The 26,807-nt window shown below is 51.3% G+C and overlaps 11 protein-coding genes across 11 annotated transcripts; 6 read left to right on the top strand and 5 right to left on the bottom strand.

The window, feature by feature from the left end:
- Window positions 1-1,514: 1,514 nt before the first annotated feature.
- On the top strand, window positions 1,515-2,851 carry AFUA_1G17060 (basic helix-loop-helix domain-containing protein). Its single transcript, XM_077804009.1, has 2 exons — window positions 1,515-2,088; window positions 2,151-2,851. The coding sequence occupies exons 1-2, from the start codon at window positions 1,768-1,770 to the stop codon at window positions 2,712-2,714; spliced, it is 885 nt and encodes a 294-aa protein (XP_077660176.1). The 5' UTR covers window positions 1,515-1,767; the 3' UTR covers window positions 2,715-2,851.
- Window positions 2,852-6,826: 3,975 nt separating this feature from the next.
- AFUA_1G17070 (FYVE zinc finger domain-containing protein) lies at window positions 6,827-9,781 on the top strand. Its single transcript, XM_077804010.1, has 2 exons — window positions 6,827-7,835; window positions 8,041-9,781. Exons 1-2 carry the CDS (start codon window positions 7,404-7,406, stop codon window positions 8,473-8,475), a joined length of 867 nt encoding a protein of 288 aa, XP_077660177.1. The 5' UTR covers window positions 6,827-7,403; the 3' UTR covers window positions 8,476-9,781.
- Window positions 8,924-9,586, bottom strand: AFUA_1G17080 (GNAT family N-acetyltransferase; the record flags this gene model as incomplete). The annotated part of the gene is made up of 1 exon (XM_747983.1): window positions 8,924-9,586. One exon carries the CDS (start codon window positions 9,584-9,586, stop codon window positions 8,924-8,926), a length of 663 nt encoding a protein of 220 aa, XP_753076.1.
- A 29-nt stretch (window positions 9,782-9,810) lies between the features above and the next one.
- On the top strand, window positions 9,811-11,584 carry AFUA_1G17090 (rRNA (cytosine-C5-)-methyltransferase RCM1; the record flags this gene model as incomplete). The annotated part of the gene is made up of 2 exons (XM_747984.2): window positions 9,811-10,033; window positions 10,106-11,584. The coding sequence occupies exons 1-2, from the start codon at window positions 9,833-9,835 to the stop codon at window positions 11,582-11,584; spliced, it is 1,680 nt and encodes a 559-aa protein (XP_753077.1). The 5' UTR covers window positions 9,811-9,832.
- Window positions 11,585-11,665: 81 nt separating this feature from the next.
- AFUA_1G17100 (uncharacterized protein) lies at window positions 11,666-13,517 on the bottom strand (the record flags this gene model as incomplete). The annotated part of the gene is made up of 4 exons (XM_747985.2): window positions 13,405-13,517; window positions 13,025-13,343; window positions 12,848-12,973; window positions 11,666-12,796 (listed from the first exon to the last, which is right to left on the bottom strand). The coding sequence occupies exon 4, from the start codon at window positions 12,773-12,775 to the stop codon at window positions 11,666-11,668; it is 1,110 nt and encodes a 369-aa protein (XP_753078.1). The 5' UTR covers window positions 12,776-12,796; window positions 12,848-12,973; window positions 13,025-13,343; window positions 13,405-13,517.
- Window positions 13,518-13,591: 74 nt separating this feature from the next.
- Window positions 13,592-17,332, top strand: AFUA_1G17110 (GMC family oxidoreductase). Its single transcript, XM_747986.2, has 3 exons — window positions 13,592-15,240; window positions 15,295-16,406; window positions 16,461-17,332. The coding sequence occupies exons 1-3, from the start codon at window positions 14,867-14,869 to the stop codon at window positions 17,234-17,236; spliced, it is 2,262 nt and encodes a 753-aa protein (XP_753079.1). The 5' UTR covers window positions 13,592-14,866; the 3' UTR covers window positions 17,237-17,332.
- Window positions 17,333-17,463: 131 nt separating this feature from the next.
- Window positions 17,464-18,213, bottom strand: elfA (glutathione S-transferase family protein; the record flags this gene model as incomplete). The annotated part of the gene is made up of 2 exons (XM_747987.1): window positions 17,464-18,075; window positions 18,163-18,213. The coding sequence occupies 2 exons, from the start codon at window positions 18,211-18,213 to the stop codon at window positions 17,464-17,466; spliced, it is 663 nt and encodes a 220-aa protein (XP_753080.1).
- Window positions 18,214-18,873: 660 nt separating this feature from the next.
- AFUA_1G17130 (F-box domain protein) lies at window positions 18,874-19,437 on the top strand (the record flags this gene model as incomplete). Its single annotated transcript, XM_747988.1, has 1 exon — window positions 18,874-19,437. The coding sequence occupies one exon, from the start codon at window positions 18,874-18,876 to the stop codon at window positions 19,435-19,437; it is 564 nt and encodes a 187-aa protein (XP_753081.1).
- A 259-nt stretch (window positions 19,438-19,696) lies between these two features.
- On the bottom strand, window positions 19,697-21,522 carry AFUA_1G17140 (uncharacterized protein; the record flags this gene model as incomplete). The annotated part of the gene is made up of 5 exons (XM_077804011.1): window positions 20,690-21,522; window positions 20,614-20,636; window positions 20,495-20,561; window positions 20,363-20,450; window positions 19,697-20,317 (listed from the first exon to the last, which is right to left on the bottom strand). The coding sequence occupies exons 1-5, from the start codon at window positions 20,782-20,784 to the stop codon at window positions 19,697-19,699; spliced, it is 894 nt and encodes a 297-aa protein (XP_077660178.1). The 5' UTR covers window positions 20,785-21,522.
- A 155-nt stretch (window positions 21,523-21,677) lies between these two features.
- AFUA_1G17150 (Zn(II)2Cys6 transcription factor) lies at window positions 21,678-24,035 on the top strand (the record flags this gene model as incomplete). Its single annotated transcript, XM_747990.2, has 4 exons — window positions 21,678-22,262; window positions 22,315-22,806; window positions 22,856-23,330; window positions 23,376-24,035. Exons 1-4 carry the CDS (start codon window positions 21,988-21,990, stop codon window positions 24,033-24,035), a joined length of 1,902 nt encoding a protein of 633 aa, XP_753083.1. The 5' UTR covers window positions 21,678-21,987.
- A 72-nt stretch (window positions 24,036-24,107) lies between these two features.
- Window positions 24,108-26,048, bottom strand: AFUA_1G17160 (putative MFS transporter; the record flags this gene model as incomplete). Its single annotated transcript, XM_747991.1, has 6 exons — window positions 24,108-24,926; window positions 24,980-25,075; window positions 25,129-25,254; window positions 25,306-25,590; window positions 25,650-25,745; window positions 25,797-26,048. 6 exons carry the CDS (start codon window positions 26,046-26,048, stop codon window positions 24,108-24,110), a joined length of 1,674 nt encoding a protein of 557 aa, XP_753084.1.
- Between the last annotated feature and the right edge of the window lie 759 nt (window positions 26,049-26,807).

The following is a 26,807-nucleotide window of genomic DNA, read 5'->3' on the forward strand; positions in this document are numbered from 1 at the left end:
CGTCTGTTAGCCGATTGTACACTACATCAGCCACACTATTATAAGCTGCATAAGGAGAACCTAGACAAGCATATATAACCGACCCCTTCGACGTAGCAGCTTAGTAAGACTAAGCCGCTACGTCGAAGGGGTCGGTTACGTGTTTTGACATCGCGTAATTCGCATTGAGCTAATTTCAGGATTCGAGGAGGGCAGGGCCGTCAATTCCCTTGAGAATCGGACGGTTCCAGATGGCGCACAGTCAAGCAAGTCATCAGATGGAATGAGGCCCCTAGAAAAGGTATTTGAGAATTGCTGGATCGCTGATACTAATGAGGATCGTTAACGAACCTGGAACCCAATCGCCGCGATCTCTGGCCTCGGCGAGTATCTGAGTAATCAATTGCCCTATGGTTACAGTAACAAGTCAAGGAGTGTAATTCGAGGACAGCATTTGACGTCTGGGAATGACACGCACTATTGAGCCTCATTGGTCAAAAGACTTACTGAGCATTGTGTGGAGACCCTATTGGATGGTTGATGTTTCCGGTCATCGTTGGTTGGACGGATGTAAACGCCACCCGTGGAAATCTAACGGTTGCTGATACCGAACGATGGAAAGTGTCATATCATCAACCTTATCAGAGAGCCTGACAAGTTGCTATGGTTGGACTGTGAACTAGAACCCAACGGGCAACCGAATGCAGAGTCACCGTAACCACTATTTTTGCGACTGTGAGATCACAGACAGTGCCAATCGTTCGACCCTCTAAAGAGAAGATCGTTTGAGCCATCATTCGGTTAGAGTTTGGCACAGCCTCTGTCAACTTGATGGCTTTCCTCTAACGTTAAGACATGAACGTTCAGAAAATGATCGCCAAGCCCTTGATGACACTTCCACAAGTCCGATCCGGGGTTGCAGTCAGATGGCCGCTCCGGCAAAGTCCACCGAGCCGATCTAGGTGCGTCGATTGACAAGTCTAGGCACGTTTGAGACCTTCATTGGTGGAGATTAATATACACAGCAGATGCCGCTGCTCAGTAGTTGTTGGTTGGTAGATCTTTCGGCCGATGATATACATAAGATGGAGCTGATTGTCTTTGGTGCTGGCCACTAGGTCTAGGGACGACAATTATAGGCACGGATAGATTTTTTTCAGGTGGTACACATTTCTCTTCTGAAAATCGAGAGATAGTTTCACGGAGATGCCGTCCAAACCATGCTTACTTGGTGCAAATAATGAGTCACTTTGGAAACAGGAACCTGACCGTGGGAAGTAGAAAAGGCATTGCCTAAGATTCTTAGCTAGTAGTAAGACTAAATGGAGAAGATTGTGTTTCGAGGTTTGAAACTTAGAATCGCCGCTTATCCAGTCTGGTTTGGTCTCATAAAATAACTTTGCCTTAACCCTGGGAAGTTGAGGACCCTTCCTATTAGCAGCAATGTCAGAATGTCAACCATTTGTTCTTCAACGCCTCACGTCCAATTTGGCTGGAGTACTAATGGTTAGCATTCAGCATGATCCCTGGTTGATATTAGCACATGTCGATCCTCGGGTAGACCTAATGACACATAGCGTCATGAAGCTGGAGAGGATTTCTCAACCTTACTTCCGTGGCAAAGCAATGCTCCTGTATATGTATCTATCGTTCACGGCTATGGAGTTATGTGATCTCCCCTACTCAAGCTCTAAGAAATCATTATAGACCAGCATTCTGCCAACGGCTATGGATATGCAACCTAAGGCAACTCCGTTGTTCTGAAAACCATTGCCTACTGCCATCAGAATGAATTATTACAACAGAGCCAGTGCTTCAATATCGTGGCCTTTTCAAAGCAACAGTAATATTTGCTTTCAGCAGAGCTCTGGTATGGGTACATATCAGAACATACTACCAGGCTCTCAGGACGACAATAACTCCATTGATGCATTTCAACTGAGGGGCATACTGTCAGACACTATCCCGCAAGATTCCACCGGCGATATGGTACTGGACCCAGACGACATCTTCCCTGAGGAATTGCCAGGGCCGCCGGAAAATATCAAGTTCCCTACCTATATCAGCGCATTTAGGGGAACTGCCGTCTCTTCTGATCTCCCACCATCAGTAGGTCATCCACTTGATTCCAGTCCATCTTTTCTTCTGTTCTAACCTGTTATATGATATAGGAGGTCAAAAGAAAGACCCAACTGTGGCCACCAACTTCGTGTGCGCAACAATCGGATCCAACCTCATCTGATAGTTCAACCTCAGGCACCACCGCACCAAGCGCCTCGACTGTCTCTATGAGTTGCATAGCCAATACCAAACAACAACGCCATAACCAAACTCGACACCAGTCAAGCCCCAGAACTGTCTCACAACAAGATCTTCCCCTAATCACTGGCGTGCTATCTCCATCACCCTCATCAACTCCTTCTACCAAGAAAAGTGGGATTTTTGCCGATTCTCAAACGATCAAAGGCAGCAAAGCTGACAAACGAGCATCCCATAATGTCATTGAGAAGAGGTACCGCACCAACATGAATGCCAAGTTTACCACTCTAGAAAACGTCATCACTACTTGTCGGAACAAGCAAAAGGCCTCAACTATTAGGCCGTGCTCGATGAAGAAGTGTGAAATCCTCACTAGTGCAATCAAGTGTATTCAAGATCTGGAGGAGCGGAATGCCGCTCTGAGTGAGGACGTGGCATTCTTGAGAGAGCAGCATCATCTCCTTGGTGCGATCTGAGGCCTGTCAGACAGACGTCTTATCATGCCGGTATCAGGATTTTGCTTTTTTAAAAGCATTGTATAGTGGGGATCTGGCGTTGTGATTGTATTTGTTGATTTAACTTAGCGGCTTGCTATACATTAATATTACCTTAATATCATAATTCGGGAATGCCTTAACCTGGCAACCCTCTTCATCAGCACTTAGCCTAGGAGCAGTTATGAAGAAATCATAGTTTCTAAGCTCTAGAATAGGACAGTGTTCTAACTTTATTGAGGAAAGCCTGAAGAGTCTAAAGAGAGTAGTGGTGGCTCATTCAACCCTGCACCGACCAAGTGCGTCTTCCCAGTACTGGGTTTAGACCTGACATGACTTCTCAGATGGGGGCGAGATTAAGCAAGTTCACTTCTATATATGGCACCGAATGAGATAGACATTGAAAAAGCTTAGGTATGAAAACAAATAAGAGACCGGACATGCAGCAGCAGCTGAATATGCCGTCAAGTTGCTATAGTTAGTGTTCAAACATTTGCTCTATCACTGTCAGTTAGAGATAATATAGCCAGGTGAGAGCAAGCTCTTAGATCCATTAGAATCACAGTCCATCTACAATCAATGGCGCCAAATGCTCGGTTGCCAAATAGCATAGCCTCGAGTGGGAAGACCTGAATGTTAGTCTGAATTGCTTTCCATAGTCACGTCTGCTTACTTATAGACATAATCAATCTACGTCCTGGCTTCCAGTACTCAGGGCGCATTGCCCTATAGTGGTAAAATGATTGAGGAGCTACAAGGAAGTGTAGTACTCTGCTTCTGCTTGAAGATATCGAGCGTCTCAGACATACGGAGTACAATCAAGCTTCAGGGCAGGATCAGTGTTAGTCGTGTTTCTCGGACTCAGATTCGTCAACCCTATCCAACAGCTTCTTGGAGGCTCTCCAATGAAATTTTTAGGGGAAATCGATGCCTTACTGCTCCTGAAAAGAAAGTGACGTCTTTGTGCCATACAACCCACTTTAGAACTCTGGAGTTGACACTGGATCTCAGACTTGCTTACACCCTTAAATAAGAAAAACTCAAGTGGAATAGAGTGAGGGATACTCTGTACTATCCATCTCATTAGTGGCAATGTAGGATTTAACCCTTTTTGTTGAAACTACAGTAGATAGAGAGATAATATGTATGCTAAGGGATAAGCACTTTCTAAAGTACTATTCCCTCTTTTCCCTGACTTAGGGAAACACTCTCTGGCTATGACTAGCCTTGTATATGATGGCTACCTACAGTGATTATCAGGATAGAGTATTAGTCTTCTGCCCATAGCAGCCTCAGCTGCTGTAACACAGAGCAAAGCCAGGCTCCTGGGCCATCACATAGCAGCCAACCTGATCACCTGACGCCAATCTACAGAATATCACACACTATATTTCCATACTGAGAGACTCCTGAAGATCTCTTCTCTTTTGAGGTTTAAAGTGCTAGCCGTTCTTATGATGGGTTTGTGGTTTGGCAACTATAAACAATTAACCGACCATGCCAGCGGATCTCTAACAGCTTCTTATTACCAATAGCAATGCCCTACGACCAGTCTGGACCAACGAGGAGAGGGGCTCCAGCGCATGTCAAAGTATGTCTGACATGTGAGCTGCAGCGGCCGAACGGTCAGCGGAAGGCCTTGCTTGGACAGAGACATAGCCGCAGTGTGCTGCGCGGCACCGCCCTCTATACTTGACCCACAACCCCTTCGGATCCCAACTGGGTGTTCTTGGCCATAACACTTGCAGTTGGCAGCCAAAGTTGCTTTGCCAACAGTCAACTCGCTGATCGGGTAGAAAGAAATACTAAGAGAGGATAGCTTTTCTTAAAAGTGCCCAAGTCCCAAGTCCAAGGGCCAATGGAAGCGCTAACCTTTCGCGGCAAAATACGGAGCCAAGCAAGCTGCTACAATCTGTTACATAATCCCAAGTCGTTTGCCCAAGCTGATGGAAATTCCGGAGAGCGCGGTTCGGGGTCTGTCCGTGCAGTCGGGGGCACTGACCAATGGGAACGTGTAAGGGTTGCCTGGACCAATCAGCTCTCCGCGATAACAAGATCAGAGAACCTCCAATTCCAAGGCGACGCCAAAAAGCCCCACCGAGACCGCCTGCAGGATTGATTGGTTTCCACCCTTGGGTTTGGACGCCACAATGGACTGGCAAGGTAGCAGTGCCCAATCGAGAGAGTAGCAGCCCGTCGTTGCATAGAGGAAGTGGATGGATTCCTGGCTCATGACCACACCGCTAGGCAATGGTTTGGGAACCAGACCGATAAGGGCGGGTTATTCAAGGAGAAAGGAGGGATCTACCTTCAGCATCATCCTTTCGTCAAATGTTTGTCATGAGGCTACTTACAGTATGCATCGTACTTCTGACACTAAATGTCATCGTACTCTGGAGCAGTTGATATGCACATACCTCTTCAGTGATGGGTATGGAGCTAATTTGGCCCTCGCTACTCGTGAACTACTCCATACAGGGTAAAGAGATATCTCAGCCAAGGTGGCCATTGTGGGTCGTTGTCGCATGTGGAATTTTTGGAGTAGCGTCCAATAAGAGTAACCGTTTTTCATCTTAGCCTTAACTTCGGTCGGTCCTTTGGAATGGGATTCATCTAACGAAAACTAGAAAGCTACCATCACTAAGGCAGCCTATGAAGTACTTCAGCCTGTACGGTGGCGGGTTGGAGATTTGGAGATGGAGCATCATCGTCCACCGCGTAACAGTGGAGACAATAGTCGATGATGAGCTGAGGATTGCCTGAAGGGGCAAGAAGTCGTGCTCATGCTCTTGAAGTCAGTATACCTCACGAGGATTGCCACTCGCATCAATCCCAGACCACGGAAGGGAGTGACAACCAAACAGATGGCAAATGCGAATCAAGGAGAAGCGGTCAACAGAAGCTTTGATGTCCAGTACCCAAAGCTGTCATCAACACATTATGACTCGAAGTGAGTTGCAAGGGAGAGGGGCGATACGGGAGGATGAACACTCTACCGCGAGATTATCGGAGTAGATAGGGAGAAAGTAGTAAATTAGCCAGTTGACGGCTTTGCTGATCCTGGACGTCGGTAGAATGTCGCATCCCGTCCATGATTTGCTGTTGCCTTTCCTTCTAACCGGAATCCCACCTGGAACGACTCTGGCATACCGCTTATTTGGATGAAACGCAAAGCTCCCCCAAGAGGAATGAAGGGTCACCCATCTACTCCATACTAGTAATCCAGAGACCATCAGGAAGCATTATGATTATCCGTGAATGAGATTCATAGCTCGGCTGTCATTTAGATAGATTACAATCCTCTGGACCTGTTGGACACTGAATGTCAGCAACTAAGCTGTAACACTAATGGAAATTTATCTGGTAGACTAGCTAGACTACAGGCTAAAGAAATCCCGAAAACCAGCCAGAACAGAACGGCCTCGGTAAAAGGCCGTTCTCGATCAAGTACGGATATGCACCACTGTACTGTTTCTTCCGATGGCTGGTTTTCGGGATTCACCTATTAACACCGTATTGGATTTTGAGACAACAATACAAAGTATTGTCTTCAAGATCCATGATGCAGATGGCTAAAATGATATACATCATAGCTTTATCGTCTTCAGCAGTTGGGGAGATAATCCATGTATAGACCCTACCACCATGAATCTTATATGCGCCATGAACCACTCATCATAGTTCACCAACCGTTCAATGCCGTCATGATTATGAACATTGAAGTTTATTAGTTTGGCTTGGTGAAAAAAAGAGGCATATTCTACGGCATATCTTAAGGGATGTTTGTCAGTAAAGGCAAGAAACCCGTTTGTCCAACCAGCCCACGATGATTAGCATCCATTTCCTCTAGTCAGATGGCTGTTAACAAATAACGTGGCAGGGATTCGTTTCGAGCGATCCCCATCTCCATCGTCTATGCCTCGTCCTGCTCCACTGTGTTTCTTCGGACTTTCTAGCTTCAAACCTAACCTGTTAGTGTCTGTCGGTGTCCTCCACAGGGCAGCATGATAATACTACATACGGGGTCTAATAATAATAATTAATACTACGTAGTGAGAAGACTACTAGTAAGCATGGCAAAAAGCGGTCCCTCCATTCCGCCGTTTCGAGTACCGTCGCGTCTTCCCCGGCAAGTAATATCTCTTCTGGCCGTTCCATTCTTCCATCCAGGACTTGGCTTGTTCCCTCGGATATCCTTATTAGTACTCGGCCTCGCCCAGATCTATACCACGGCTTTGCTTTTCTTCTCCTTATCTGTGCAGTAAGGCCTTGTGAACAAGGTACATTCTTCTGCTATATCCATCCAACTAGCATTTGATTTATCAAGCGCTTTTATCTTTTTGCATATCCCTAGTATCCCATATCATAAATCTCATTCCAATCTGCATATACTGTTTTTCGCTTGGACCTCCCATTATTCTTACTGGTCGCTGCTGTCAACAGTGAGCGATGCTTGTCTGCTGCCATTCAACAAGACTCGCGGCCACCATTCACCACCCCTAACCCAGCGTGTATTCACTGCTTTTTGATAACTGTATTGCCACTCGCCTCTCTTCTGTTCGCCATCTCAGTGTTCTCTCCTCTCCACTCTCCTCTCTACAACTCTCTCTGTTTGAGATCACCCACATTTACGAATCTCGATCACCTCACGAGAGACACAAACTAAAGATCATGGCTACTCACGTTGTCACTACCACCACCACTATTTCTCCTCTGTCTGCCAACCAGATCTCTGTTTACGGCCATCCGTCGCCTGTCAACTCGGCTTCTGCCACGCCTGCCAACAATTCTCCCACTTCTCCCCGCCTACAGCATCTTCCATTGCAGTGTCGTCAGCTGCGGCCTCTTAAGGGTCCCTTGTATGTCCCCGCTGCCCTGCGTCCTACCGAACGCCCTCAGAAGTCGTCTCCCCCCACCCCTCCGCGCAGTGCGCACGGTTCTTTGGACAGTTTGAACAACGAAGAACCTAGTACGCTCGTCAGCCGTCGTTCGACCATGGAGAGCAACTTCAACAACACTATCAGCAAGCTCGCTGAGAATGAGTGGATGAAGATGGAGCAACTTGGTCAAGTTACTGGTCTTCCCACCAGAGAACACTGGAAGGTTAGTATCTTCTTTTTCCTTTTCTCTTCCTCTTGAGTCTCGCGAGGGATATAGTGGGATATATACCCCTACTCATCGCGCAAGGATCCTCGCAAATGGCGTGTAAGCTCGTCATCGCATGCGATGACGTGACTAGTCATTTACCCTACCGGGACTCTCTACTGCGTTAGGCAATGAGCAGAAGATTAACAATGCTCCCTCACAGGCGGACGCTGCTTCTCCCAACTGCGACTCACCCACCTGCCGCTCATCTTTTGGCCTCTTCCTGCGTCGTCACCATTGCCGCCACTGTGGACATGTGTTCTGCTCCTCTCACACTCCCCATATAGTGCCTCTCGATCAAGATGCTCGCTTCCACCCTGAAGGAGTTCCTTCTCGCGCCTGCGATCTCTGCTGGAGCGCTTACCAACGCTGGGAAGAGGCTCGCACTGAGCGTTTAAACAAAATCCAGTCTCTCTTGGCTCAGCAGGAGACGACTGGCAATAACAACCAAGACACCGAGTCTGCCACAAACGCTACAGCGAGCTCAGACACTCTGCAGCAGGACGATCCTTCGAACCAAGCCACCAATGCTTCCCAGGGCCAGGCTACTGAGATTGCTGCCAGCGTTCCCCGCGGATGGAACTGGAGCACCTTCTAAATCGGATCACTGATCTACGCTCTACGACAGTCCTACATTTTCTGCATATGCATACCGTCTTCAGATTCATTCTCTGAATCTGTCCTTATGATTCTTCTGCGAGGTCTTTCTGACCATCATTCCGGTCCATTTCGGTCATCTGTGCGGAGTACTGGTTTTCATTCTGGGTTCTTGTCTTTCGCCCCCTTTCGTTCTCTCCGCATGGGTTTTCATGCGGCTGATCGAAAGGGTTCTTGTCGTTGTTGTTCAGACTCAGGATACCCCGTCATGCTTCTTTCTGAGCGGCGATGTGTTATTTCAATTCTCATGGTTTACGGCGCTTACGAAGGAATGGCGTGGTTATTACATTTACTTAATTCTTATCAGGGTACCATAGATGGTTGTCTAATACATTACAATGATTCTCTATCTAGATATCTTCGCTCGGATCCTTTCTCCCACTGTAAATCTATGCATGAGGCTCTAGGTCAATCCTCTTCCACATCCCTACATGCTCAATGCCCTCCTCATCCCACCTCCCCATCTTCTCATCCGTCACAAACCCAAACCGCTCATACATCTTCTCCCCCTGCACCTGTGCGTGAACCAGCACCAACCCCTTCCACCTCAACTCCCTCCCCGCCACCCGCCGACACGCCTCCTGGATCTCCTTCACATGACCCCTCGCCCACCCCAATGCCTCCTCAACCAGTCTCCGCCCGAGTCCAAGACCTCGGTACTCCCTCAAAACCGCCACTCTCGTCAACTTGATATACGGCTCATGCGCAGTATCGTACTTTGACAGTGATGCATTAGCACCGGGGTTTGTAATGAGCTCATGCGGTGCATGCGGCGGGGGGACGAGCCGGATCACTGCTACGGGGCTTTTGACTGAGCTGCTACTGTCATATAGCACCCATTGCCAGCTGCGGGGGTCGTCGTCGTCGATCTCGGCTGAGGCAGAGACGTGCTGTTCCTCGACGAAGACTTTGAGGCGGATAGTCATCGCGTCGTTGAAAGTCGGGGGGTTTGTTGGTGGGAATGGGTTGGAGGGAGTGGGGAGGGTGAGGTCCTGTTTCGGCGGTGGTTGGAGGGCGACGGTGAATGATTTTGGGTTGGGGTCGACGGTCATTTTGATGTGTTGTGCGTTTGAGGTGAAGGAGGGGGAGTAGGAGCTGGGACAGTTAGTGGATATCCATCAATTCATAGAATGAATGTCTTGGTTGATTTGGTAGAGAGAGATGGATGAAAGCTTATCAGTCGCTATCAGCAGCAACGGATGCAAACAGCACAAAGTAGTCAAACATGGCTGGGTTTTCCATTCATCATATGCTGCTTGTGATTATTCTACAAGGCAATAATATTACGACCGTGATAAATGTCTCTTTACTACGACGCGGTCTCGGTTTTGACCGCTCCATCATCAACGGGGGGTTCCTTCAAATCCCGCATCTACAGCTCGCGGAACCTCAAATCCTCCCCGGCGCAAATCTACGCTCTGGTCATCGAGGCCTCAAAATGGGATATCCTTCTCAAGGAGGTCATTGAGGCCGCAGGGATCCTCAAGCACGAGCCCAAGGTAGCTACGATCATGTTCTATCTACCATAATAGATATTTCCTGCTGACTGACCGAGACCTGTGGTTGAACAGCTCACTCCCTTACTTGCCCTACTGCTTGTGCACGACCACCTCCTCGCCAAGAATGGCATCGCAGCCAACGCAAACCATCCGCTGCGCCAGGCGATCGAGAGACACAAGACTAGGCTAAATGGAGAATTCGTCAAGGCGCGCGTGCGCCGCGGATGTGCTTCGATACCCGATCTGAAGGCTGCCGTGCTACGCGAGAAACAGGCCGCGCAGGGTGCGGTCGGGACTTCTTCGACGGCGGTGTATCCGCGCTGGGTGCGGATCAACAATCTTCGCACGACGATGGAGGAGCAGCTCCAGTCTACATTCAAGTCGTATACCAGAGTCAATTCGCTCGCGGAGCTAGGGGAGAAAGACGAGGCGAAGCTGTACGTTGACCCGCACGTTCCGGATCTTGTGGCCGTCGCGCCGGGCGTGGACTTCACCTCGTCCCCTGCCTACAAGAACGGGCAGATCATCTTGCAGGATAAGGCGTCGTGTTTCCCGGCATATCTGTTACTTGGGGATAGCGAGGACTGGTCCGGCGATCTGCTGGATGGATGCGCGGCACCTGGAAACAAGACGACACACATGGCTTCGTTGCTTGCGAAGCATGCCGCCGGTAGGGACGTTACCCGCCACATCGTTTCCATGGATGCGTCCAAGGTGCGCTCCAAGACATTGCAGAAAATGGTCAGCGCCGCGGGCGCAGACAATATAGTCACCGTCCTCCAGGGCCAGGATTTCCTGGCGCTCGATCCAACCGAGGAACGCTTCGCAAACGTCACCGGCCTCCTCCTCGACCCTAGTTGCTCCGGCAGCGGGATCGTCGGTCGCGACGACGTCCCCAAACTCGCACTGCCCGCCGCTGCATCCACGCCGACCAGTAAATCACAGGGAAAGAAGCGCAAACGCCGACACGACGACGAGGAGGAGACTCAGCCCGGCAACGCCGCCGCTGCGACCTCAACTTCAGCGTCCGCGACAGATGAAAACGAAATCGCGAGCGCAACCCTCGACCGGGATCGTCTGACGAAACTCTCTAACCTGCAGGCGCGCATCGTCGAACACGCGCTGAGCTTCCCCGCCGCCACCCGTGTCACGTACAGTACGTGCTCCATTCACCTGATCGAGAACGAGGCCGTTGTGTCTCGTGTACTCGCCTCGGACGTAGCGCGCTCTCGCGGGTGGAGAATCATGCGCCGCGAGGAGCAACCCCGCGGCATGAAGGCCTGGCCGCACCGTGGTGTCAGGACAGAGAGCCGATATGGCGATGTGAAGGGCGATGGGGAAGCCACTCCAGTGGATTTATCAGATGAAGAACTAGAGGCTTGTTTGCGGTGTTGGGCCGATGATGAGGAGGGACTTGGTGGGTTCTTCGTTGCAGGTTTTGTGCGTGATGAGGGAAGCGTAGACTGTCCTTCTACGAAAAAGCCAGCGTCTCAGGAAACGGACGAGGATACGGAGGCCAGCGATGGGGAGTGGGAGGGTTTCTCTGATTGAAAGCCTCCTGTGCTACGTCAAGAAGCAGCTTACTGCAATGTGTATATAGCTTTTTTATTGCTGGAAAGTAGACAAGTGTCATCAAGAACCTAAGAACCCCCTAGAGCGATTCCTCGCCCTCTCCTCAGTGTAAATATCGAGCTTGACTGCTATCAAAACCAACTCTGCGCTCGCGGCGGGACCGGACTCAACCACTAGTCGCCACTGTCCCTTCTTTACTACCATACTCCCAGACTCTGGGTCGTCCTCCGCTCGCTTGCGTTTCGCAGGTGGCCGATCAGAAGATTCTGCTGTCCCGCCAGGAAGATCCAGGTAATCGACAGACTGCCCATTCAGGACCAGCGCCGTCTCCCGCTCGAACCTGATCGAGAAGCTGTCTCCGCCTGGAGAGAAATTTGCGGATTCCCCAGTCCTGTATAGCGGCCCCTCAAGGCCGACGCTTTTGGCAACTACCTGAGCCAAGCTCGACATGCGGGCTTTCGCCAGATTCAGGAACCCCGCTCGCATGGCGCGTGCATCGAGAACTGTGCTTTCGTCACCGGTTTCCAGGATCAGGTCGTGAGGCGTCTCGTCTACGAAAGGCCGCGCATAAGTCACCCGGTCGCGAGTTGTGGAGCTGGGGTACTTGGAGCTGTCGTCGCGTGCATGGCCGATTCCTGACGGGCGTACATCGTCTAAGCGGATGAGGATCTCTGATTGTTGTCGAATGGGATTGAAGCTGATGTGATGAGGGATGAGTTTCTGTTCTAGGCCGCGAAGGTGAAAGTAGCGGCAGTCGCGAAGGAGTTCGGCGCGATGCTCCTCATTCCTGATCTGGAGAGGGTATCCGCGAAGGAGGTGGAGGAGCTCTGCGAAGACGTCGCCGGAGCGGTGGGTAACGCGTGGGGGAACGATCGCGGGTGGGCGCAGCAGATTGCGACGGTCGAGGCCGGGGAAGAGCTCGCGTGGGTTGGCGAAGAAGATGGCGAACCCGAGGGAGAAGAAATTGGGAGAGTCGCCGGGTCCGGAGAAGATGTCGCGCGAGATTTGGAAATGGCGTTCGCCGATTTGGATGAAGATTTGGGATTCGAATAGCTGGGACATCAATCGGGGTACTGCGAGGATCAGTCCTTGTTCTTGAGGACGTAGCAGTGGACTCCGTACATGTGTAGAATTGGGCGTCCGCAAACAGTTTGACAAATTGCGACTCATCCTTGGGTTCTATATGATAGCCTGTGACACGTTAATCCTGACCTCCGAAAGGCTGGTCGCTTTGCATCCTACCTTGCAGGTGCCTGGCAATCTCTCGAAAGGTTTCTGGATCTCGGTCAATATAGAGCGTCCGGATCGTCGCGTTCTCTCCGTTCTGGCGCAATTGTTCTTCGAAGAACTGGGAGAAATAGGACGGGGCTCCAGGACGTTTAGCACGAGGTCATTATAGGCGCGAGCACTTCAACTGACCATCGGAGGCAATCGAGGCCCCAGAAAGACGAAAGAGCTCGGTCCCAATCTGGATCGAGAATACCTTTTCAGCCGGCAACGTGGACTTGACCTTTGTGGCAGGGGAACCACGTTGCGAGTCGGAGTCGGTGTTGGCCATGTTCGGTCCCTTCTCCTAGCTCGGTCACCTATATCTCCCCCCAATACTCATTGACAGCCCGGACGATCGAGTTCGCAGTGCTTGGGTTAAAAATATGTGCAGTCGGTCAACTTGCGCGTTGTTCGCCTAACAATCAGAGGTGTAGATCGTCATGCAAGTGTTCAGGAACATTGATGACCCCTGGATTGTGTATCAGTGTTAGTGACTGGAGATGAAGGCGGTGTGGATGTGTTCAACGTACGCCTGATGGCACGAATAAACCATTTCAATCCATAGATGCAGCTATTCATCGAAAATTGACGGGAGCGACTGTATGAGTGAGGTTACAGTTGTGGGTGATGACGGGCGCTCGAGATAAGGCGCGCGCGACCGCGAACTGGGCCTGCGTGGCTCGATTTTGCCTGACTTGGAGCACGAGATGGCGTCCTGCAGGGTCATTCTTTTCATTTAAAAGTACACTATACTTGAATCAATCATGTCAGTCAGGCACTTAATATGACTTCACTCTGTACAATCACTACTAGACAAGTTAGATCATTTTCTAGTGCGAGATACTCTACGGACTCAACACGAAACAAGAGCACAGCGTTTGTCAACCACTCGATTAAACACTAAATATACGATAGACATCTTAGCATCCCAGACCATCAATACCATCCGACGACCTGCGATCTAACGATTGATTGAATGAAAAACCGCGATTCTCTAGTTGAGGGTGAGGGACAAAACGAATCCATCTTTGAAGCGTTGGGGGCATCAACTGAACCCATCAACTGAACTCAAATTCGGAATCCAGGGAATCAATCGTGTCCAAATCAATCAATCACCCTCGATTTGAGAACAGCAACCGTTGAAAGGGGAAGAGGATACAATACCTCTTCGCTTGAAAATAAAATGTCTCCCTTGAAGATGTTCACATGGAGACCCCAGCCAAACGGCAGCGATGGATCTCGGCTCAGCGAGGGTCGATCGGTCCTCTTCCCCGCACATCTCCAGACTCATCATTTGACTATTGGATGGGAACGACGAGAATGATAGGTCTTCGGAAGAGCTATGGAGTTCACCAAGGCCACTGGTCTGGAAAATGTATCACTAAGTAGTGGCCGGTCCTCTCCTCAGTCCACTTATTCAGCAACGTCTTTGCTTACTGCTTTTTAGACTCTCGGAACCTCGACCCACAGTGTCTGAAGCTCCGGTAACATCATGGTCACTGCCTCGGTTTCAAGCTCTACGGGAATCTCGAAACAGACCTGGTTGGAGACGGCGAAGAGTACAATAACTAGAACCTGGGGCTGACAGATCACTGAATCAGCCCACTCGGAATCGCCAATAACAAACCTAATAATTGGAGGGGGGACCGAACCGGGCTTTGGGCTAGTTCGCAAGCATTACTCTTCTGGGAGGGCAGTTCGTGCCTAAGAAAGAGCAAGAGCAAGCTACCTACATACGGCTCCTGAACCTCTATACTGAGCAGCTACCACTTTTGGGCTGAGGAAGGAAAGCATCACCAGGACGTTGTTTATCATCCTGCCGCCCCGCTGTTGTTCCTGGTGTTTCTGCTCCACATACAACTGCGGTCGATTCTTGACGGCCTTGATCCTCGTGTCCTGGTTGACAGCGGTTACTCTCTGCAGGCTTATTCTACCTATATAATCCTCATTCTCGAGGCGACTACTTATTACTACTCTTCGGCTGTGTTCATCATGGCTGAGCAGGCTGTAACTGCATACGTCCCCCTGGACGTGCCTCTTCCTCCGATTCCTGAAGGCCAAGTCTTTTCCGACCTGCAATGGAGAACGTTGTTGTCTCTGGCAGACACAGTGATCCCTTCCATTCGTTCTACATCACTCCCTAAGTCTGTCTCTACCAAGGTGGTACCTGAATCGACATTCAAGGACGCTGTCTCGACTCTGGCATCTCACATCCACGACCCTGACGCCACACAGATTGCTGAGCAATATCTAGAGGAGAATGCGTCCGCCAATCCCCAATTCGTGGAGGGGCTGCGGCGGCTTTTCGCCGAGTATATCCATGAAGAAGGGAAAAGCGGAATCAATCTCATCCTCAATGCCCTCAAGTATGTCGCCCCCGCCATCTTTACTTTGTCGACTGACCTACTAACAACTTCTAGCTCCAAAGCTGGTTCGCTCATTCTGACTGGCTCGACCACTCCCATCCAGGACCAGCCGTTTGAAATCCGCGAGAAGATCTTTTCTTCTTGGGAAACTTCGCGGATCAAGCCTCTTCGTGCCATCTATAGGGCGTTTACGGCCATCTTTAAGAAGACTTGGGCCACGGTGAGCCCCACGATCCGTTCAGTCGTTGGCTGCCCCCGCGTCCCCATCCACGGCAAACCGGCGGATGGTTTCGAATACGAGTTCCTGCAATTTCCCCCTGGTGCCGAACCAGAAACCATAGACACGGATGTTGTGATAGTGGGGAGCGGTTGCGGTGGTAGTGTTGCTGCCAAAAACCTGGCCGAGGCTGGATACAGAGTACTAGTCGTGGAGAAATCCTACCACTACCCATCCAAGTACTTCCCCATGGATTTCAACGAGGGATTTGTCAGCATGTTCGAGAACGGCGGAGCGACAACGAGTGACGACGGGTCGATTGCCGTCCTCGCTGGTTCTACATGGGGCGGAGGTGGCACTGTCAACTGGTCGGCTTCGCTGCAGACCCAGGGCTATGTGCGCCGGGAATGGGCAAGTAAAGGGCTGCCGTTCTTCGAGTCTCATGAATACCAACAAGCCTTGGACCGTGTCTGCGATCGGATGGGTGTCAGTAATGACCACACCGAGCATAATTATAGCAATCGTGTTCTCCTTGATGGGGCTCGGAAGTTGGGATATGCAGCCCAGCCTGTCCCTCAGAACACAGGCGGATCGAATCACTATTGCGGATACTGCACAATGGGCTGCCATTCCTGTGGCAAAAAGGGCCCGAGGGAAACGTTCTTGGCCGATGCTGCCAAAGCTGGCACCACGTTCATAGAAGGGTTTCGCGCGGATAAGATTCGTTTCAAGAACACCAAGGGCGGACGGGTAGCGTGTGGAGTTGAGGGAACCTGGACCTCCAGAGACTCTTATCTGGGAACCGCTGGGCCGGACCGCACGACCCGCAAGGTGATCATAAACGCTTCCAAAGTCATTGTTTCCTGTGGAACATTGCACAGCCCGCTTTTGCTGCTGCGTAGCGGACTCAAGAACCCGCAAATCGGGCGTAACCTCTACCTCCATCCTGGTGAGTTTTGAAATCGATATTGCCCGCCTCCAAGACTTTCGCTAACGACTATAGTTGTCCTGTCATGTGCTGTCTTCGACGAGGAAATCCGTCCGTGGGAAGGGTCCGCTTTGACCATAGTCGTCAATGAGTTTGAAGATCAGGACGGCCAGGGCCACGGAGTCAAGATCGAGAACGTCGTAATGCTTCCTGCCCTTTATCTTCCGACGTTCCCGTGGCGAGACGGATTGGATTACAAGCTCTGGGCAGCCAAGTTGCCCCGCATGAGCGGCTTCATCGCGCTGACCAAAGAACGAGACGCGGGACGAGTATACCCCGATCCTGCTGATGGCCGTGTCCGAATTGACTACACAGTGTCGGCCTATGACCGGAAGCACATTGTCGAAGCTCTGATCGCGACGGCAAAGATTGCATACATATCAGGGGCAAGGGAGTTCCATACATCGAACCGCGAAATGCCGCCATTTATCCGTCCCACGGAGGCATCGGATCCCAATGCGCCCGAGGGCGTTACCAACCAAGCACTTCAGGCATGGATTGCCGTCCTCCGACGCAAGAACCCTGTCGACCCCGAACGCACACAGTACGCCAGTGCTCATCAGATGGGTACCTGCCGCATGGGGTCATCCCCCAGGACGAGCGTCGTCGACCCAGAATGTCAAGTCTGGGGCACTCAGGGGCTGTACGTCATGGATGCGTCTGTCTTTCCCAGTGCTAGCGGAGTGAACCCGATGGTGACGAACATGGCGATTGCGGACTGGGCCAGCCGGAAAGTTGTCAGGTCTTTGGAGAAGGCGAACCATGGCAAGACCGTGCTGGCTCGTCTCTGATGACTACAGACTGTCCTAAGCCTTATTAGTACATTACTTTGGTCATTGCCTATAATATCCATAGCTGTTTAGTATTAGGGTTTGCAATGTATTTTGTTTTTTTCTTACTCATGATTCAGCATCCACTTAGTCGTGGCTCATTCACAGGTTGGGCAAAAAAAATCAAATGCTTGAATAGATGCTATTTGGTATCAGGCTATGCTCATGCTATGCTACAATATGACAATTCAAGCCTTGGGAATCTCACGCTTTTCGATGAACTTCTTCTCACCAAAGGCCTGCTTGACACCCTCGCTCTCGATGGTCTTCTCGTACCAAGAGACGACGACGGGGTACTTCTGGCGCATCTCGCGGTCAATCACAGTGGAGAAGGCCCAGTAGAGGGCCGAAACAACAGTGATATCGGCCAGACTCAGCTTCTCCTCGGTAGCAATCCAGTTGCGGCCGCTGAGGTGGCCCTCCAAGTACGCCAATGACCTCTCCAACTTCTCCAGGTTCTTCTTCTCGACGGCCTCATCAAACGCCGCAAGCCCAATGCGGGGCAGAACTAGGGGAATCACAGGGCTCTGGATCTCCCCATCGGCGAAAGCGATCCACTGACGGATAGCCGCGCGCTCGACGGGCTTGGTACCCAGCAACTGTGCAGCGGCGGGGCCACTCTCGGCGACGTACTGCGCGATAGCGTCGGACTCAACGAGCTTGGTGCCGTCTGTGCCTTCGAAGGCGGGGACTTTGCCGAAGGGGAACTTGGCGAGAAATTCGGGGGTGCGGTTGTCCGTGCCGAAGCTGAAGGCGGGGGTTGAGATTGAGAGGTTGTTGAGGTTGGCAGCGGCGAGGATCTACGGCCGGAGTTTGTTAGGTCTCAGTCTACTGGCCGGCTGCTATACAGGGGAGATGAGGGGAGGGGACGAGGTGTATGTACGTACCTTCATGACCCTCGGGTTGTTGGGGTAGGAGTAGATTGTTCCGAAAGACATTTTGGACGGTGTGGGGGGGTTGATTTTGTTAGGAGGTTAGGAGGTAGATTGCTCTTACAGTGTTGTCAATTGATAGATAGACTGCTCGCAGGCATTGTTTGTCTCTCATATACTTCTCTTACAGCGGGCATTTCCAATGATGACAAATATGACTCCCAAGTGGGGTGGAAGGAGATCGAATCGCAGATCCGCCGCCTAGGATAGTTGAACAGCGAACTTTGGAGAATGTGGTTGTTTCGTATTTTTCAGGAGTCGCGGGATAGAGATATACGGACTGATCCGTAGGATGGTATATTGTCTGGAGACAGTTTGCCACTGCATTTAAGCTTAGACCCTTGACATTCCCGGCGCCAGGGGCCCAGCGAGGAGGTCCTATCGGAGTTCGTGGGGATGGACTAGTGGATGGCGACATTGTGAAGAGTTCTTAGCAAGCACAAGATCTCGATAGACATTCGAAGTGGGCATATTTAAAGATATCTGGTTGTTCTTCGGGATACAAGCTGATTATGATACGATTGATCCGATGAACCCCGCATTTCCGAGTACGAGTCTCCTGATCTCTAGTCTTTCTGGGCACCGTCAAATGCGTAATTTATCAAAGCCGTCGTCGTCTCAATAGTCATGAACAGCGATATATAAATGTGAGGATTGAGAGAGACAATGCCAGAGAAGGATACCCCCAGGCCAAAAACAACTCTGCTCTGTCTCCCTCCCGAACTCCATCTCCTCATCAGCACCTACCTCTCATTCCCCGCCATCGTCCATTTTCGCATCACATGCGCATATCTGTACTCTCTCCTCCCACCGCTTACGCACGCGCAACTTCTCCTAGCTGAAACCACCGAGTTCGCTCTATCCAAGGACATCTACGCATGTCGGTACTGCCTGCGTCTGCGCCCTGCATCGCGCTTCGCGGATCGGATGCGCCGACGCAGACGGGGCAAGTTCGGTCGGGACGCGGAGAAGCGGTTCTGTGTTGAGTGTGGGTTGCAGCCGAGGAAAGGGACGGATGGGGAGGCGAGGTATGGGCCTGGTGCGCAGATGCGGATCGATGGGGTTCCGTATGTGATCTGTATCACTTGTCGGAGGTTTGGGCCGATGTATGCGGGTGGGATTCTGTGTCAAGAATGTGGGCTGGAGAGGGAGAGGGTGCGGCGGCGGGAATTATTACTACTAAAGGAGAGAGAGTTGGGTCTATACCCCGAGACTACGGATGACGGGTAACTTGGTCATCGTGCATTCTTCACTTTATCATCTATTCTTTAGCAAGACATGGATTAGTCCTGTCGAGCGGGATCCTGCGCCGGCTTGTTGCCCAGATACTCGTCGATCTGGGACATCACTTCCGGAGTGAGCTTCGGGAGCAGCTTCAGGCTCTCGACGTTGTCGACGATTTGCTCCGGTCGTGAGGCGCCCGTGATGACCGAGGATACGTTTTCGTTCTTCAGGCACCATGCCAGTGCCAGTTGCGACAGCTTGACTCCTAGTTTATCCGCCAGCTCCTGTGCCAGGTCAGTGCGGTCCTAGGAAGGGGAGAATGAATACCTGCCTTCAGACCGACAATCTTCTTGATAGTCGCCGCCCATTCGTCATTACCATAATTTTGCCGGACCTTGTTGGCGAAGCGGTCGTTGCTCTCGGCGAATCTCGACCCAGGGGGAGGCTGCGTCGTGGCATCGTTGTATTTCCCGCTCAGGAGACCCATCTTCAGCGGGGAGAAGGTGGTCAGGCCGATCCCGCAGCGCGAGTACAGCCGCTGGAACTCCCCCTCGACCTTGCGTCTATCCAACATGTTGTACAGAGGCTGCTCCACGATGGGCCCAATGAGACCTAGTGACCGGGCGATGCCGCAGGCCTCGGCGATCTCGTCTGCCGACCATTCGGAGGTGCCCCAGTAGAAAGCCCATCCTTTCTCAATCACATGGCTGAAAGCGCGCACCGTCTCCTCCATCGGCGTCAGGCGGTCCGGTCGGTGGGCGTAGATGATGTCGACGTATTCCAGCTGCAGGCGTTCCAGCGACGCCCGGGTGCCTTCGATGATGTGTTTACGTGATAGACCATGGTTGTTGATGAGGATTTCACCATTTGCCATGCCCCAGTTGAGCTACATCTGTCAGCCTGAGTTACACACAATTGGCCCAGGACGAACCTTTGTGCTGATGACCAGGTCGCTTCGCTTCCACCCGAATTTCTTGATGGCTTGTCCCATAACGACTTCGGATTGTCCATTTGCATAGCTGCTTCGTGAGCTTGGATCATTGTACAGGCGTGAGAGGCATACCTTTCTGCCGTGTCGAAAAAGTTGACGCCGCAGTCATATGCTTGTTTCATGCAGTTGAAGGTGACCTCTATATAGTCTCAGTCTCAGCCATATTGGCGTTCAACATGTGGGACGATTACCGTTATCAACATGGCCACCGAAGCTGTGAAGTGTATGTTAGAGAATGCTGTACATGCTTGAAATTGAACAACTCACGTTAACCACCCTCCCAATCCAATGACGGAGACATGTAGGCCGGAGTTGCCTACTCGTCGGTAGAGCATGTCTTTGTTCTTGTTAGGCCACGCCATGCTGGAGACCAATCGATCGGCTCTCAGAAGAATTCTTGTTTGCGTTTCAGCCGATCTGAAAGAGGAACGTTCAACCAATTTATCTTCTTGGCTAGCAGCTCTACCTTCTATCGCAAGTCGCAAAACGTCGACAGAATAAGCGGATCGGGGACCTGAAAGGGAAATCGGTCAACGTATTGTTTGTAAAGCGGGATGGCCCCAAGCCAATGATGGTTGCAGTGCAAAACGAGCACCATTTCCATTTTGCCAATATAGCCGGCACCAATCATGGCTGGCTTCAGTTAAGTACAGGCGCGGGGGTGATGGGGAGTGGGGAGAGTTCTCGGAGTAATACTCGGAAGGTCCTTTTCATCTCGGGTTAGCGCTGAAGCTGGTGAAAGGAACCCACGGAACGATGGAACGTGGCCAAGGGGGATAAGATGATAGCAGTAGTTGAGAAACATCATGAACCCAGGCATCAAGTGCAGAGAAGAGTAGCGACTGGAGCTGAGGACTGAGGCATGAATATATCAGGTGACTGGCAGAAATGCTTCATCTCTACTCCGTTCTGCCTCCTCGCCCCTAAGACCTTAGGCCGTACCATACTCCACGTTGACACCGCATTTGTACCTCAGCTGCATTATTTCTACTTCTAGTCACTACCTCAAATGCTCACTTCTCCTATGCTTTGATTGAACAAGATAGTGTCTGCGTTCTAGCATGGACTTGCCTCAGCTATTTGAAGGGTGTGCAGCCCAGCCGATCTCAACTCCATTCAGTCCATACCTTTAATGGGCCTAGCCTAACTATGGCGTGCGACGTGGAGAAAGTAACGCAACTTTGGGCTTGTAGCATGTAAGAACGCGAGTGCATAATGACAAGCTTTATCGCATGATAACTCCTGAAGACATGTTGTGAATCTGTCCAGGGCTCATTTGACAGCTTCAACAACAATACTTGTTACAGCCAGTCTTGCACTCCATTATCTACAAAGCCTGTTCAGCGTACCGTGGGACCTTGGACGTTGAGCATCATCCTTCGGCTTGGCAACCCCGCAGTCTATAGGGAGGTCAGCGTGGTGTCTTCTCATCTGGGCTACCATCAAGGTTTAGGATCACTCGGCAGTCACCATTTCCCCAAAACGTGGTCGACAGTGGTCATAGTAGCTCATCTCACGAATATGTAGACCGGTCAATGGTCATGATGCCTTGAGTGTCTATCAACATGCCGGCTTCACGATCAAACGTGACCAAACGTGCCTGTGACGGGTGCAAGATCCGCAAGATCCGTTGCGGAGGCGGCCAGCCATGCGTGGCCTGTACCAACTCGCGCATCAGATGCACTTACATTCGCGTTCAGCAGCCGCGAGGTCCGCAGCGTTTGCGCTCGACGACAAAGTATCTCATCGAGCAGACGCAGCGTGGACTGGACGCTCCAAATGGCAGATGCGCCTCTGCTCCAGTTGAACAGGCTGGTCATCAAGGCCATCAAACAGAGAGGTATGTATTGAATCTCAGCTCTCATATTTTGGAACCTTTTCTGACTGAACAGATTGCGAATACCGACCAACATCCTTGCCCCTCCGCTCTACGTATATCACATGCGCATGTATCCGGTTTGGCCCATCGTCAATGCCGAAAGCCTCATCTCGGTACTACAGGAAGATACAGAACGAAAGGATCTGTCAACCTATACCCTGGCAACAGCCGTCGCAGCAGCCACCCTGGCTCAACTCAAGCTCGAAGATTCGACTACCGGCGACTCGCCCACCGCAGACGCCTTCGCGGCCGAGTGCTTGCATGCCCGTGATTCGTGTGGATATAGGTCAAAACCAAGCTTGGACAACATCCGGACATCGTTCTTCCTACATGTATACTACGAGAACCAACAGTCCGGAGGGAGCGAGTCGCTGCTTTATCTAAGGGAAGCCATTACCATGGCGCAAATGATGCGCTTACATCAGGAGGCTTCTTACATCGGACTCAGTCCGGAGGAGCAGCAACTCCGCCGTCGCATACTATGGCTGCTTTTTGTGACGGAACGGTAATTTCCATCTATTTATGATTCGTGGCTATCCTGACACTGTGTGTAGGGGTGTTTGTATCCTCCACCAGTTGCCGGTGATACTCAAAACTAACATCTCGACCCCTGGGCTTGACGTCAATGACGAGCCGCAAGTCTTACCTGCATTCCTGAAACTACTCAATCTGTTCCGCCTTTTCGAAAAGTCCAAGATGTTCGATGTGATAGAGTGCGAGAGCGTCGGACCTCATGACCTCAGCAGAGCGGGACCGGACGGAAGATTCCTCAAACTGCTACAGGACGGCCTGCAGGACGGGTCGGCACTACTGGATCATACCTCGGACGTGCAGAAAGCAGATCTATGTGTTACCCGGCATTGGATGCGTCTCATCCTGTGGAAGAATCTGTCAAGAAACAGGACCACATACGCACATTCACCGACTTCGCTTTTCTCACCGTTGTTTCCAGTGATGGTCGCAAAGGAGCTCGTGGCCATAGTAACTCAGTTACCAAGACCGGCGATTGAGGCGCATGGCTTGGGAATGGTACGATTGTCCTAATGTACTCGGGGACGCCGCTGACCTACCTAGGAGTTGAAACTGTACGAAATTGCCAATTCTCTGGCGGATGCGGTTATGAACATGGAAATGGCCCGCTGGCCTCCTGTTTGGGACGTCGAAAGCCGTCCAAGTCAGATATTGACCCGCTTACATGCCATTCTGTCAACATTCCGCGGTGGTGGCAACAAGCAGCTGGTGGAATTGCTGTACAAGAAGATGGCCGAGGTGGAGTCAATTAGCGGACTCACATTGGGAGTGTCTCTGGAAGAGCCGGCTAGCAGGCCGCCATTTCAGCAGTCATCCGAGACACCAACTTGTAGAGATGCAGCGACAGAGAACGCACTCATCAACGAGTTACCAGCCGAATCGAGCCAGATGGTTACAAACCATTGGTTCGATTTTGGAGCTTCATACACATTGCAAGAAGGCGGAGACGCGCAGCCCGATCGTTCTGACGGTTGCATTGTACCCAACGATATGATGACGGCAGTAGCTTCGACACCTGGCACATACTCCAACGCATGGACCACGGAGTCCCTACTCATCCCTGAAGACATTGGGGAGATGGCATCCCTCTTCACGTCTTTACCATCATGGCCAACACCTGACGAGGAATTCTTGAGATCATTTGAAACGCCCTTATCCAACGAGGATATGGTTTTCGTGCACGCACCGATAGTAGGAACTTGAACTTGAGACCGGGCATTTTTTTGCCTTTTGAGCGTTGCTATATACCTGACATTATCTTGTACAATAATTCCATCAATACTTGAAACGGAAATCTAAACGTTTGTTACCCTCCTTCTCTCTGGCCTCTTGATCAGACTGGTACAAGACCTTCTCCTCGGCCGACATGGTGCTCCACTTTCTTTCCTTCTGCCGGTTAAGATAACGCAGGAACTCACGCTGGGCGACAAAGACGATCAGCGAAAGCACACAGATGGATATCAGCACCTTGTTGCCCCTGTAGTAGTAGGGCGAGTCATCCGCCCGATAGATTTCTGCTCCGTCAGCCTTCTTGGGACATACCAAAGCCAGCATGCGACGGAACTTACGAGACGAAATAACCGACCCAACCTGCACAATCACGTTGTACGTCGCCGCCGTGATCGCTCTCTTCTTCACATCAAACGTATTCTCCGAGATCCACGACGAGACAATCGGATGGAAATACGGATACCCCGAGATCATAGTCGTGATTGCAAACCTGCCCCAGTTATGCCCATGGGCCGGGAGCGCCAGCAACGCCGCCAACAGCGGCAGCGACCACAGCTCGCCGATAAAGCAGTGGAATGTCCGCTCCTTGAAGAATTCGCTGCTCTTGGATAGCGCCAGCATGAGGATGATCTGCAACGCGGCGGAGGGGATGGAGAGCATGTTTGCGTCGAAGGTGGAGAAGCCGAGGCGTTTGAGGGTGAGTGACAGATATGCCTGCACGGGGGACTGCGGGATGTACGCGACCAGGCCGATGAGGTACAATCCCCACATGGACTTGTCGCTCCAGGCGTTCAGGATGTCGGTGAGCGTGGCGCGGTCGTGGATGTGCGTGAGGCCTTTGGAGGGGTCGTCGCGGAGGAGGCGCTGGATCATGCATCTGTTAGAACGGGGCTAGCAGGAACAATGGTGGGACATACGTTGATCATGATGACTTCCTCGCGCTCGGTGTACCAGGACCGGGGGTAGAGGACGCTCTTGGTGTGCGTTGGTGACTGGGGGAGGTAGAAGAAGCTCTGGAGGGTTTCGTCAGTGTGTTGCCGTCCCAGCCGGACGAAAAGAGACATACAATCAACCCAATCGTAAAAGTCAACAGTCCCTCAATCAGAAACAGCCAGAACCACCCCGTTTTGCCGCGGACGCCGCGCATCTGTAGAATCCCCGCTGCTAGCAACGAGGAGATAATACGTGCAACCTCGTTCCATCAGCATTATCGATTGACAGCCAGGGAGTTAGGAGGACTTACATTTAATGTGGACCAAAAGAAGGACAGCCGCACAGACAACTCCCCGGTCTTATAAAAATAGGTCGCGAAGAGAATCGCCCCGGGGATGAACCCCCCTTCGCAGGCGCCGATCAGCGCGCGCGTCACGTAGAATGAAGCACGGGAGGTCATCCATGCTTGTGTCCAGGAGACTAGACTCCAGGCCATCATCATGCAGGGCAAAACGCGCTTGAAGCCGAAGCGTTTGGTGAGAAGCTGGACGGGGAATTCCGCGGCGAGAAAGCAGACGAGTTGGATTGTGGTGCCCTCATCACATTGTCAGCTGGTTTCGTTCGGGTTTCTGGGAGAATCGACTAAGTACATACATTATTATAGTCATTTGTGCTCAGGTTCAGGTCGTTGAGGAAGTTATCCGTTAATGCGTTGGAGAGATTGCCGCGGTCGAGTTGGAGGCCGAAAAACTTCATCAGTCAGTATCGTCATTCCATGGGTGTAGTTGCAGGAAGAGGTACCATGAGACAAATCCAGGACAGTAGCATCATATCCGTCTTGAAGACTACGCCGCGCTCTTCTTTGACGCTCCATGACGCCGTGGGATCGAAGCGGTGGTATCCCTCGTAGGACTCGTGAGGCGGCGTCACACCTGCCAGCTGGGACTGGCCCACGGCCACGGAGAGCTTGGAGGAATGGGTGTCTTCGTCCTGACCATCTTTGAGTTTGGGATGGGTGGTTATTGCGACTTTGCCCTGCTCGATGTCTTCCATTTTGGAATTCCCAGGGTAGCTTGGTTCTCTGGGAATGAGGATCGGCGTGGCGTTGGCTGTATATATACCTTCACATCCTACATATGGTTGGAAGGTGAGTTACTTGGAGCTACTTTATTTACTAGCTTGTCTACTGAATGAATATATGCCAAAAACTAATTCGCAATTGATATTCTCCTCGTCGAGAATGGTGGTGACTGACGAGCTAAAATGGCATAAAGAAGTTCTCCGAGCACATCATCAATAGGCCGAGGCGTACAACCAACCAATGTCCTGGAATGGTGCCACTTGGCGTTATTTCTTCAGGACTTCTGATCTTGATCGGCTTGGGTCCGATTGATGGTTTCACGGACATACTCTATACCTAGAGATTGTTCGACGGTTTCCCCAGACTCGTCTGTCATGTGTACAGTGTACCTCGCTAAGGTAGCTCTGGCTCAGAAGGAGGGTGTTTCCCCCAGACTCTCCAGCTCTTGTACCCCAGGTGCCGCACCAGCAGCTTTCCACTCTGGACAGAGACGGAAGAATGCTTCTCATCCGCCTCGATTAGTCGACCAATAAACTTGCTGGGAGCAGCCAGAGTTCGAGCGTGGTGGCACCGAGAATTTCGCCGATGCCCCACCGAGAACAGCGCCGGCGGTTTCTCTGCTTCTAGACGGATTGGTGCCCCCTCTCCAATGCGGGGAATGGAATCAAACCGAGTCAAGAGTCAGAAAGTGAGCTTGCTGTCGTGAATGGTGGTCTGATAGCCTGAGATCG

This window comes from Aspergillus fumigatus, chromosome 1 (genome assembly GCF_000002655.1).
Source record: "Aspergillus fumigatus Af293 chromosome 1, whole genome shotgun sequence".
In the NCBI taxonomy this organism is placed as follows: Eukaryota; Fungi; Ascomycota; class Eurotiomycetes; order Eurotiales; family Aspergillaceae; genus Aspergillus; species Aspergillus fumigatus.

Coding starts and splice junctions, on each gene's coding strand:
- AFUA_1G17060 (XM_077804009.1), top strand. CDS start 1,768: ATGAATTATTACAACAGAGCCAGTGCTTCAATATCGTGGCCTTTTCAA. Junction 2,089..2,150: donor CTTCTGATCTCCCACCATCA/GTAGGTCATCCA, acceptor TATATGATATAG/GAGGTCAAAAGAAAGACCCA.
- AFUA_1G17070 (XM_077804010.1), top strand. CDS start 7,404: ATGGCTACTCACGTTGTCACTACCACCACCACTATTTCTCCTCTGTCT. Junction 7,836..8,040: donor CCACCAGAGAACACTGGAAG/GTTAGTATCTTC, acceptor GCTCCCTCACAG/GCGGACGCTGCTTCTCCCAA.
- AFUA_1G17110 (XM_747986.2), top strand. CDS start 14,867: ATGGCTGAGCAGGCTGTAACTGCATACGTCCCCCTGGACGTGCCTCTT. Junction 15,241..15,294: donor CTCATCCTCAATGCCCTCAA/GTATGTCGCCCC, acceptor AACAACTTCTAG/CTCCAAAGCTGGTTCGCTCA. Junction 16,407..16,460: donor TAACCTCTACCTCCATCCTG/GTGAGTTTTGAA, acceptor TAACGACTATAG/TTGTCCTGTCATGTGCTGTC.